This window comes from Dipodomys ordii, unplaced genomic scaffold (genome assembly GCF_000151885.1).
Source record: "Dipodomys ordii isolate 6190 unplaced genomic scaffold, Dord_2.0 Scaffold100, whole genome shotgun sequence".
Taxonomy (NCBI): Eukaryota; Metazoa; Chordata; class Mammalia; order Rodentia; family Heteromyidae; genus Dipodomys; species Dipodomys ordii.
This window is the reverse complement of record NW_012267316.1, coordinates 3,933,880-3,946,124: the sequence shown is the minus strand read 5'-3', so window position 1 is coordinate 3,946,124 and position 12,245 is coordinate 3,933,880. Positions and strand designations below refer to the sequence as shown.

At 40.5% G+C, this 12,245-nt stretch overlaps 1 protein-coding gene across 1 annotated transcript in view; it reads left to right on the top strand.

The window, feature by feature from the left end:
* Lama1 (laminin, alpha 1) overlaps nucleotides 1-12,245 on the top strand; it is a 132,882-nt gene that overhangs the window by 79,800 nt on the left and 40,837 nt on the right. Inside the window, exons 28-36 of the mRNA XM_013027136.1 lie at nucleotides 119-239; nucleotides 1,829-1,966; nucleotides 3,933-4,054; nucleotides 5,317-5,403; nucleotides 5,639-5,832; nucleotides 7,076-7,218; nucleotides 9,193-9,282; nucleotides 10,324-10,435; nucleotides 11,814-11,976. Coding sequence (XP_012882590.1) covers nucleotides 119-239; nucleotides 1,829-1,966; nucleotides 3,933-4,054; nucleotides 5,317-5,403; nucleotides 5,639-5,832; nucleotides 7,076-7,218; nucleotides 9,193-9,282; nucleotides 10,324-10,435; nucleotides 11,814-11,976 — 1,170 coding nt within the window. The remainder of the gene's footprint in view (nucleotides 1-118; nucleotides 240-1,828; nucleotides 1,967-3,932; nucleotides 4,055-5,316; nucleotides 5,404-5,638; nucleotides 5,833-7,075; nucleotides 7,219-9,192; nucleotides 9,283-10,323; nucleotides 10,436-11,813; nucleotides 11,977-12,245) is intronic.

Genomic DNA, 12,245 nt, shown 5'->3' with positions numbered 1-12,245 from the left:
GTGGTAGGAATTCTCTAGTTTAATCTATATGCAGATGTTTGTGTCACTTGCAATGTTTGTAGAAGTTTTTCAAACATTAACATTTCTGTTCTGGCTTTTTCATGCCTTCTGTGCACAGAATCTCAAATATTTCAATGGAGGTTGGCAGAAAGGCTGGGGATCTACATCCCAGGGGGGAGTCAGCCTCTCGATTAGAGAGCTGCATCTGTCCTCCAGGCACCACTGGATTCTCATGCCAGGTAAGGAGACTTCAGTTAAACTCTGATTTCTGGTTTCAAGATGGAATCTGCTTATTTATAGCAACTCCAAGTGAGGAACAGAGCCTATGTGTATCTTAGTTGTCATTTTTAAAATTTCTTTGTGAGCAAATTTTTTCTAAAGTTATGTGTATTATATATAACATAATGTGATATGTATACTTATCTATAATGCATTATATGTTATGTATTATTATATATAATACACCGTACAACATTTATCATAGATATATTTATTTTAAATCCTTAGGGCTCAGCCTCCTGAGTAGCTAGGATTACAGGTGTGAGCCACTGATGTCCAGCCAGCATTTGGAATTTTGTGACTGGCTTTTTTACTTAACTTAATACCCTCAAGGTTCATCCATGTTGTATGGTAGCATGTATATTTGTGTTGGTCTTGTGGCTTTGGACTCAGGGCCTGGGCTCTGTCTCTGAGCTTCTTTTGCTCAAGGCTAGCACTCTATCACTTGGGCCAAAGCTCCACTTCTAGGTTTGTTGGTAATTTATTGGAGATAAGAGTCTTATGGACTTTCCTGCCTGAGTAAACTTTGAATCGTTTCCTGCCTGGGTAAACTTTGAACCATGATCCTCAGATTTCAGCCTCCTCAGTAGCTAAGATTATAAGCATGACCCACTGGCACCCAGCATGAACTTCCTTTTTAAGGCTGAATAATATTTTATTATATGGATTAATTTCATTAATTTGTTTATTTATCCTTCTGTGGGTACTTGGGTTGCTTCTGCTTTTGGCTATAGATTGCTGTGAAAAGGAGAATACAAATATTCTTCAAGTTTTTGCATTCAATTCTTTTGAGCATCCAAGATATAAAAATTACTGGATCATATAATTCAATTTTCAAGTTTAGAGGAACTTCCATACTCTTCTAGTTTCTCCATACCCTCAGATCCTCACCATCATTTGTCATTTTTCTTTTTTTATTGTTTTATTTAAAAATATTATTTATCTTTAGTTTTATATTATCTCTCAGTAGTTGTACTAAAGGGTTTCATTTCAACATGTCAGTTTCTGAGTACAATGCATCTTGATCAGTGTCATTCCTCCACCATTCTCCCTTCTCTCCCAACCCCCCCACCCATTCCTTCAAGTTACCTGGCTCCATTTTCACACATGTACATTGAGGACCATGAATGTATTTACCTATCTTTCCTCTCTCCACTATTCTGTTCTCCTTTCCTTTGTCCTCACACCTGCCCAATAAAAACATGCTTCATTTTGTTAAGCCATAAGTTAGTTGTCCAAGGAGTTACACCATTGCTGTTCTCCCCGGCAAAACCCATACTTCAGTCCATGTGCTTATGTGTATATATACTAATGATCCTCTCTATGTGTCCATCTACTTGTCTTTTTCTCTTGACAGCCTACTGGGTGAGAGATGGTATCTTTCATGATTTGCATTTGTGTTTGACCTGTATTTCTTTCATGATAGTGATGTTGAACTTTCTACATGCTCATTGGCCATTGAAACATCAGTCGTGGTCAAATGTATCTGAATTCTTTACTCAGTTTATAAGCAGATTGGTCACTTTTTTGTCCTTTCTCATGCCTTCAGGACTGTGCCCCTGGGTACCACAGAGGGAAGCTTCCAGAAGATGGTGGCAGAGGACCTCCCCCTCTGCTTGCTCCCTGTGTGCCCTGCAGCTGCAACAACCACAGTGACTCCTGTGACCCAGAAACTGGGAAGTGTCTGGTACGCTTATCCTGTGGGTTTGGCCTGTAGACCCTGAGTGACAAATGCCCGCTGTGTAGTCATTACTAAATGGAATACACAGTTCCTTCATTTAGCAAGAGGCTAAATGTACCCAAATACAAAATATGGCTCCTGGAGGAAAGTGTAGCTAAGTGGTCTCACATAGCCAGTGGAAATTATTTTACAAGTTTTACTTCATTTATGAGTTTGTTTACCAAGGGCATCAGCTGGAGATTAGGTTAAAGTTCTTATTTTTATTTGCAGGTCTGGTGGCTAAGGCCAGAGTAGATGAGAAAGTTGTAGTCATGGAATTTGAAGGCTCACCTAGAGGTCTAAAATAAATAAATGCTTATGGAAATGGGTTTCTCTGTGGAAAGTAGTACTCTCCCCTTGCATTTTGAAAAATATACATTCAGCCAGGCACCAGTGGCTCATGCCTGTAATCCTAGCTACTCACAAGGTTGAGATGAGGATCAGGGTTTGAAGCTAGACCAGGCAGGGAAATCTGTAAGGCAAGATCTTACCTCCAGTTAACTAGCACAAAGCTAGAAGTGGAGCTGTGTCTCAAGTGGTATAGCACCAGCCTTGAGTAAAAAGCCAAGCAAGAGCTCAAGGCTCTGAATTTAAGCCTAGTACTGACCACACACACATACACACACAAACACACACACACACACACATTCAAGTGGAATAACACAATACATTATTTGTATCTTGCTCTGCATTTGCTCCTTTTTAATATATTACTAAATTAAGATTGGTCAGCCACACACAACTAACTTCCTCTTCCAATCAGGATGCCTTATATGTGAATTTTAAATGCAGTTTCTTCTGGGAGAAAAAAAACCCGTAAATGATAGCAGTGCACAGGTGGAGTTAGGGGGGAAAGGGGACCACATTATTTCCACAGTGAAAAACTCGTCATTGCTTTTGCTGTCCTCTAATATACATAGGATATCCGTTATTATAGCCATGCAAAGTAAAATAAGCTTAATGATGATACAGTTGGCTCTACCACTTGCGCCACAGCTTCACTTCAAGCTTTTTTATGGTTAATTGGAGATAAGGTCTCACAGACTTTTCTGTCCTGGTTGGCTTTGAACCTTCATCCTCACATCTCAGACTCCTGAGTAGCTAGGATTACAGATGTGAGCCATCGGCACCCAACCAAATAATTTTTTGAACATTAAAAAGTTTTCTTTCAATATAATCTCTCACTGCCAGGGCTGTAAGGGAGAGTCTATCTGAGAGCTTACTGGGGGCTTTGGCTATAGACGCCTTTCCATTGGCTTAGATGCCTTTCCATCTCAGCAGCAGTAGATCTTAAGGCTATGCACAGTAGCTGAACAAATAATGATGGATTGAGCAAAAGCAGATTTGAAATTAGAATCAGAAGACAGGATTGCTCATGCTTTTAGCTTAAAAACAATGTACTCTGCTTTAATAGGAAGATAACAAGTCTAATAGTATTTACTACATGAGTCACTTGGTGGTGTGCTAAAGCCATGAATTTTTTCTTATCACCTGTTTTCTAAATCCTCTACTGGTTTATTTCTGATGCATCAAATTCCTCCATGTATTGACTGAGCCTCAACCAGCTTTGGAATCATCTGTGGGTCATTGGATATTTTTTATCCTGATTTTAAAGTTCTGAAAGGACTAGTTTTTTTTAAGGGTTCTCCAGGCTGTTTTCCTGAATAATTTATAGAATGTGTTACATGAATATAGTCTTACAATGAATGAAGACCCCAAAGATGGAAAGCTTTCAAGGATTAAAAAAAATGAAGAAAAATGCTCCTTCTTCCTTAAGAAAAAGGAAGGGAGGAAGAGAGGAAGGAAGGAGGAAAGGAAGAAAGGAAGCAAGCAAGGATGGATTAGCTAATATGCAACCTGGTCGTGTTTAGCTGTTACCATGTAAGTATGATGTCTAACCCTTGCCCTGTGTTTACTTTCTTCTTGGCTCCAGAACTGCCGTGCTAACACAGCTGGTGACCACTGTGATGTGTGTGCCCCTGGCTACTATGGGACAGTAACAGGCTCCCCACAGGACTGCTCTCCATGTGCCTGTCCTCACCACCCCCCTGCCAGGTGAGTCTGTACAAGTGCAACCTGGCACACTGGCTTCAAAGCCAGCCTGGGCAGAAACATCCATGGGATTTCCAATTAACAAGCAAAAGTCCATGCTGGACGCATGATTCGTGTCATAGAGTGCTAACTCAGCAAGCAAGCTGAGCAAGTACAAAGCCTTGAGTTCAAACCTTAATACTCCCTACCTTAAAGAAAATAACTAGCATCATGCCCAAAGGAAGTATGTAAGTGAAGGTATGGTATGGTGCCACTGTGGAATGAATTCTTACCCCTTATATTACCATATCCATGGAACATGGGCATATGTAAGCCACAAAGAAATATTGTAATGGATAGTTCACCTTTCTGCTCTGCACATTTCTGTAGTTTGAATACTGCATTTTAATTTTTCCATCACAAAAAAGTTTCATTATTTCCCCATCCTTATTACTAAACTCAAAGGAGATTGTGAGGGTGGGTGCCAACATTCTATGTGTACTCTGCATCTGAGAGGACCCAAAACACATACTTTACTTTTTCCAGAGTATTTTGTGTTTCCATTGAAGTCTTTTTCCTCACACTGAGGGACTAAAATCAGTTGGAAGTTGGGGGGAGGAGGAGGGAGCACACTGAGGGAGGGGGCATCTGGAATCCTCCTAGCCCAGGAGGATCTCCACTTGATTCTAGCAGGCTTTGTTGAATTCAGTTGACTCTGGTTTTGAATTATTTACAGGTATGCAAGGTAGCCTCTAGATGGCGCCTGGGTAATTTAAAATGTGGAAGGGTTTGAAAAACGAGGAATGAGCAGAAAACATGAGTTCATAAAGCAGATGAGCTTCTGAGTAATCAAACCTAGAGGGATGGGGGATACGGGGAGGGAATAGTTGGGGAGGTGGGAAGGAAAGGATGATAGGGGAAAAACAAAGGAGGAGGCAACAATGCTTGGTAGGAAATGTACTCATGTAGCTGTAACCCCTCTGTACAGAATTTTTACAATTAAAAAATATAAAAAAGGGGGGGGGGCCTAGAGGGACCCTGTTGTTCTTCTTCTAGTCTACCTCTTCAGTGTCTCTGGACACATGATATGTGCAGACCTAACATTTCGTGCATCATTATTGTCCTTTTGGCCCATCAAGTCTAACTCTATAAAATCTGTCCAATTATCAATGTAGCTGCTTAACTTTTGGAGAGTATGGCATTCCCCCAAAGTGATGAATAAGAATTATCAGGAGGCTTTTAAGCTCCATACCTGAAAATTCATGAAAAAAAATATTTTCTTCCAGTTTCAGTCCCACCTGTGTGCCGGAGGGTGCTGGTGGCTTCCGTTGTGATGCCTGTGTCCCAGGCCACGAAGGACAATTCTGTGAAAGGTACGCTGTTGATTCTAGAGATGCCTGCCCCTTTGGAAGACACTTAGCATAGTGATTTGGAAGCCATGATCAATTTGTGTGTTCTTAATGGATGTGAGGCCTAAGTACTATTCCAAACCTAGATCTCCCAAGGTGGAAGCATGCTTTGCATTTCATTAGGTAGAAATGATTGCCAGGATCAGGTATGTGTCTTTCCTGACTACCTTTGACTGCAGTAATCTCTTCCTTTCTCTAGGTGCTCCACAGGCTACCATGGCAACCCTCAAGTGCCGGGCGGCAGCTGTCAGAAGTGTGACTGCAACCCACACGGCTCCATTCACAGTGACTGTGACCGTACATCCGGCCAGTGTGTCTGCAAACCAGGGGCCGCTGGGCTCCGATGTGAGGAATGCCAGCCGAGGCACATGCTGGTGGAGAGCCACTGTGTTTGTGGGTGTTCCTCCTCTGCATGTTTAAAACTAGGTGTCCCTCTCAATTATCTGCCTCAGTGAGGAGACAGTGATTGTGGTGCTATTGGGTCAGCAGTATACCACACAGGTTTTATTGTACTTTTTATTTTATATTTTATTCATTATTTCCTCTCTATCTGCCTGTCTTTGTCATGATTTATCTATTTGTGCTGAGACAGGGCTTGGATTCAGGTCCCCATGCTCTTGTTTAGCTTTTTTCTTAAGGCTAACACTCTATCACTTGAGCCATACCTTCCCTCCTAGCATTTTGCTGGCTAATTGGAGTCTCACAGACTTTCCTGCCTGGGCAGGCTTTGAGCCACAATCTCCTAAATAGCTAGGATTACAAATGTGAGTGACTGGTTCCTGGCCTATTTCTATTATTTTTACTGAGTGTAGATTGCTCTTGTAGCTGCTGAATTCTGTGCTTTTGCACACTGAAGCAGGTGGTCCTGGTATACTAAACGTTTGTTTCCCTGGCATGCAAAGCAGCACAGTAATTGTGACTTCACAGTTTATCTTCATCACTTTTTCCTGGAGTGAAACCCAGGATCCATCAGTGTACTAGAGGAAACTCTACTGTTAGGTAGTCTTTGATGTTGCTCAAATTTCACTGGAGCTCAGTTCTTTTTTCTTGTTATTCTGAGTCCTGATATAGGTTACCAGAATGTATAAGACATAGTCATCTTGAGAAGTTTTTCTAGGGACTTGTGGGAAGCTTAGGAAGGAATGTGAACATTGCAGATTGGGGAGCTTTGGAGCCTTCATTTTTGTGATATAAACAAAGGCACGCCATTGTCTTTTCCACTGTCCTTCAGTTGTGCTCCCTGAGAGAGTACCTGCTAACTGTATGACAGGAAGCTGGCATTGGCAAGGTGTTCTGTGTGCCCTTGAACTTGGCCCTAGCTAAAGATAAGCAGCTAGACCAAACAGGTTGTGGAGTGTGATGGACCATGTACCACTTGAGGCTCAGTGGCTTCTTTCTATGTAACCCTAAGGATATCATTTGAGACCTGAGGCTCTGTCTCATCACTTTAGTGGCTCAGCACTGCCTGCCATTTGATCCCTCCCAGCTGGGGTGAGAATGAGATCAGCTGTGGTCCTTGGAGATGTGGCATGTTCTTTGCCCACCTAGATTCTAAGCATAGCTGGTTCATGCAAGTCATGGGACACAGGACAAACAGCTTTGCATGAGCTTTAACTCCTTTCTTTTTCTTCTCTAGCTTGTGATGATGAGTGTATAGGTGTGCTGCTGAATGACTTGGATAATGTTGGTGATGCCATTCTCTCTGTGAACCTCACTGGCATTTTCCCTGCTCCATATGGAATTTTATCAGACCTGGAAAACAAGACTCGGTATTTCCAGGTAGGTACTGGGAATGCAAAGACAGATAGAAACGTGTGGGTGTCAGTGGGATGGTAGATGGTAGGAATCACTCTGTCTATTTCCAGTCATGTAGGATCCTCATGTCCACCATATTTCCTAAAAAGTTGCCAGCATTGCCTCGTCAGAGACAGAGACACTGGTCATCTCACACCTGCCTTGAGTTCCTGAATGACAGGTCTAATGGTTAGGAGTTACTCGGCAGAGATCATCTCATATGCTGTATTCCGTGGTCCTTGTTCTAGCCTCTGGAGTAAGAAAACATCCTACTAGGTGCTGGTGGCTAGTACCTGTTATCTTACTTAGGAGGCTGAAATCTGAGGATTGCAGTTCAGAGCTAGCCAAGGCAGAAAAGTCCATAAGACTCTTATCTCCAATGAACCAGCAAAAGCTAGAAAGATGTATTATAGTAGTAAAGTAGTAGAAAAGTGCCAGCCTTGAGCAAAAAAGCCGAATGAGAGTGCAAAGCCCTGAGTTCAAGCCCTAGTAGAAGCACAGAAAATGGAGAAAAAAGAAGTATTTTTTGCAGTTTTTATTATCTTTAAATGGTTGTACAAAGGAGTTGCCATTTAATAAAGCAGTTTATGAATACAATGCATCTGGATCAATGTTCCCCCATTCAGTATCCTCACCCATATCTCCCAAAGCACCCCTTCCCTAACTCTTCTTAGTTTTGTAGGATATACTCTTAACTGCATTCTCCTCCCTTCTCTTCATTCATCTACCCTTCTCTGCTTAGCCTCACCCCATCCCTTTCAAGTCCCTGTTTCCTGGTGTTTATTTTGTGGAATTTTGACTTTGCCTTTCTAAGGAATTACACTGAGTTTTCCCTTGAATCTACTGTATTTCAGTTAATTCATTTGTCTACACTTGCATACCACCTAATATATCTACTTACAAGTTTATAAGATAATTCTAGCCTCCACATATGAGATAAAGCATGCATCCTTTGTCTGATTTAGGACTGACTTACTACACTTAACATCATTTGTCCAAGTCTTTCCATTTCTTTACAAATGGTACAATGTCATTCTTTCTAATAGATGAATAAAATTCCATTGTGTATATATATTGCATTTTCTTGATCTAGTCATTCACTGAGACACTGACTCCATACCTTGGCTACTGTGAATCGTGCTGTAATGAACATGGTTGTGCTGGTGGCTGTACTATATCCTGGTTTGTAGTCTTTTGGATAAATACCAAGGAGTAGAATTGCTGGTTCAATAGGGTAGTTCTGTGTTTAGTTTTTTGAGGAACCTCCATACTGCTTTCCAGAGTGGTTAAACAAGTTTACATTCCCACCAACAGTGTAGTAGTAGTGTTCCCTTCTGGCCACATCCTCACCAGCATCTGTTATTGTTTGTTTTCTTGGTAATGGCCATTCTAACTGGAATGAGGTGGAATATCAAAGTTGTTCTGATTTGTATTTCCTTAATGGCTGGAGATGTTGAGCTTTTTTATGTGTCTATTGGCCATTTTTACTTCTGAGAAGTCTCTCTTTAGCTCATTAACCTGTTTATTAATTGACTTGTTATTTCTTGAAGGGTTTAATTTCTTCAAGCTCTCTGCTGTATATTCTGGTTAGTAAGACATAGTCTGATGTAGGCCTCCTTCTTTAGGCTGTCTTTTTAGCTTGTTGGCTATATCCTTTGCTATGTAGGAACTTTTTAGTTTAATGCAATTCCATTCATCATCTTTATGTAGCAGTCTCCAATTCTGCTTAACACAACACATTTTAAATTTATATCTGAATGGGAAATATGATGTTAAAGGTGGCAATACAAAATTATATACCAATAATCAAAACCTAATTATAGGTAAGTATGAGCCATTTTATTTTAAAATGAGGGTTTCCAGGAAAGTAGTATTTCTATGAACAACAGTGAAAAAGAACTAAGTGATTTCTTGGGTAAGTACTTCAAAGCATTACAATATTCTTTTTGCTCTTCTTAGGAGTCCTTATTTAAAAAATACACTCAAAAGAATCAGACAGAAATCCAGCTTGATGGTGTTGTAGAAGAGATAGACAACCTACAAAAGGAGGTAAGTTCTCTGCAGGAGGACCCAGTGCCAGATGAGGCTCAACACAACCCCTTGGAGTAGTTACGTAGGGGCTGTCTGGAAGGCCCTGATTAGGTCAGCATAGCCTTCACTTCTCAGGCACTTTACTCTGAGCACGTTATCATCAAATGGTTCCAGTCTTGCCTGGTTCTGTGGTTTAGCAGGAAAAGGATCCTGACTCAGTTTCTGTTGGCACCTCTAGTGGGGAAGGAAAATTGGGCAGATGCTTGGCTATCTTATTTCCCTAGTCTTCTCTAACCCAAAGCAAGTGTGTGGAGTTAAAGATCGCTGCTATTTCTTCCTTCTCCTAAGTCTGTTCTATTGTGTTCTATTGGCTGTTCTATTGTGGCACAAGGCCCTCCACTGAGAGCCAATAATGACCTGCAGCTCACTAGGCACATGGCTAGACTTAAGCATGCACTGTCCCAGTGACATGAGGCCCCAGGCTGGGCCAAAGCTAATTGTAGGACTTGGAATGGCAAATAAGCATATCTTCATGTCCGCAGCATATGAAAGTACAGCCTACAATTATGTCCATGACATAAAAACTGATAATGATAATAAATGACTGTATGACTGGTCAGTGTTACACTACTGTACTTTCCCCAGGACTGCTCAGTGAACTCCTGTGCCTCATCAATACCATTTCTGCTGAGTCTCTTGTCTGCATTCATTATTCTTGTGCTTAATTAAATTGTTTTGTTCATTATGGCCCTAAGGACAGTAATTCTGCGTGCCTCTGTGTGTGTGTGTGTGTGTGTGTGTGTGTGTGTGTGTGTGTGTGTGTGTGTTCAAGACCAGCCTGACCTACCTAAGGGAGACTATACTAAGTGATTAGTACATTATTGCATGAACCACTTGATGGATGTCCAATCTAGAGGTGCTAAATTGGTTTACATGATAGTGTGCAGCTTTACTATATACTTGGGAATTATTTTGTTACTTAAAAGAGGCAAAGATTGGGATACTGCAATTGTGTTTTACTTAAAGGCACACTAACCCAAGACCTTTCATTTCTGTCAGCTCACTAGAGTGTTGACAAGCAGCGAGCAGGTGAACATGGCAACAGAGAGAATCCTCAATGAGAGTCAAGATTTGGCCACATCCATTGAGCTGCTGCTGAGAAACAGCAAAGGTAGTTTACTGGGGTCTCATCTAAGGATTCCTTACTTGTTTGGTAGGAAAAGTCTCAAACACTTTATTAAATGTGTGGACAAATGTCTATGTCTTGTTACACGGGAATGTCTATGTCTTGTTACACAGGACTTCTGGAGCCACGGGACTAGAATACTATTTTGTTTGAGGATGGAAAATATGTAGGCATAGTTTTCACTGAGAGTCTTCTCTTGAACCAAACACAATTCCTTTCTTATTTTTTTACAGTGTCTCACATTTTAATTCTGTAGTCCCATTTCAGGATGGTTGATAAGATGTCTCTCAGTTCTTTTGCTCAGAGTAGGAGCTGACAGATTGGGGGTTTGGTTTGGTTCCAGAACTTATCCACCTATTATAATAATTTGTTTACTTTACAGTTGAATTTCATCTGGCTTTTAGTCTGCTATTCTTAGTTTTCTGGCTATAGACTCATTCTTTTTGGATTAGTGTTAGGGCTTTATAAGTCTAGAACAAAATGAGTAACAGGAAGCTGAAACATGTGTTATGTGAAAGTAGGAGTGGCCAAGGAGAGGGAGGGAAAATGAATGGTGAGAAAGGTGGGTGATTATAGTATAATATCCAATGTATTTATGTGAAAATTGAACTTGAGGGGATAGCTGGTGTTAGAAGAGATGGGAGAGAATGATGGAAGGGGTAATATTGATCAAGATGCATTATATTCATAAACAGATACATTGAATTGAAATACAAGTAATTAAGGATAACTTAAAAATTAATTAAGCATATAGAAGTCAATGACAGACCTTTTAAGGCAAAAAGCAAGAAGCTATTAGAACAAAAAGTCTTTACTAAAAAAAAAGATTAGTATCACTGAGCACCAGGTGCTCTGGCCTACTATACTAACTATTCAATTGGCTGAGTTCCATAGGATGGAAGTCTGAAGTTAGCCCAAGCAGAAAAGTTTGCAAGCCTCTATTTCCAAAAATCAGCAAGAAGCTGGGCTAGAGGCATAGTTTAAGTAGTAGAACACCAATCAAACAAGGTGGAGCAAGTTTGCTAGTATCAAGTGTTGGTGGTTTATCTGTTCATTGAGAAACCTCTATGTCTTGTCTATGATAAGAAAATGCTGAGATGAAGACTGAGTTTTCCTTCATAAATAATACAAAAAGGAGGTATTAAATAAACCAGCAATCCACAGTTCAGCAATGTTCAGTTAAGAGCTGTTCAATGTTCACTGGCAAGCATGACATGCTCTGGCTTGGCCTATCCTGGCCTAAAATTGCAACCCAGCCTAGCTGAACAGAGCAGTCTTTACCCAAGAGTATTCTCTGTTCTTTCATTAAGTAATGTCAACCACGAGGAGAGAGTTAATACATGATTGTATATTTTCTTTATAGAAATCCTTGAAAAGGCAGCAACTTTAAACCAGACTATGGATGGAGATTTCCAGCCACCCAGTTCTATTCTTCAAAATCTGCAACAGAATATTTCATCTTTGCTGGAAGGGATTCGGAAAAGGAGTTTCACTCAGTTGCTTGAAAATGTTACCCATGAACTCAAGTAAGTTTCAAACACATGCAGAGGGAGAAGAGGGTATTTTATGAAGCATTTCAATGGACTTCTTTAAAGTTCATCTGGAATGGAATCACCAGAAAATTAATATTCACTGAAAGTATTTGCAAGGTGGAATTTTATTCTGTGAAACTATAAGCTTAATGTTGATCTCTTGTCAAATAGGCATTTCGATGACATACTTATAAGAGAATAAGGAAAAGATATTTTGACTTCCTAAAGCTTGTATTTATTCTTGGCATTAATTATATCCTTTA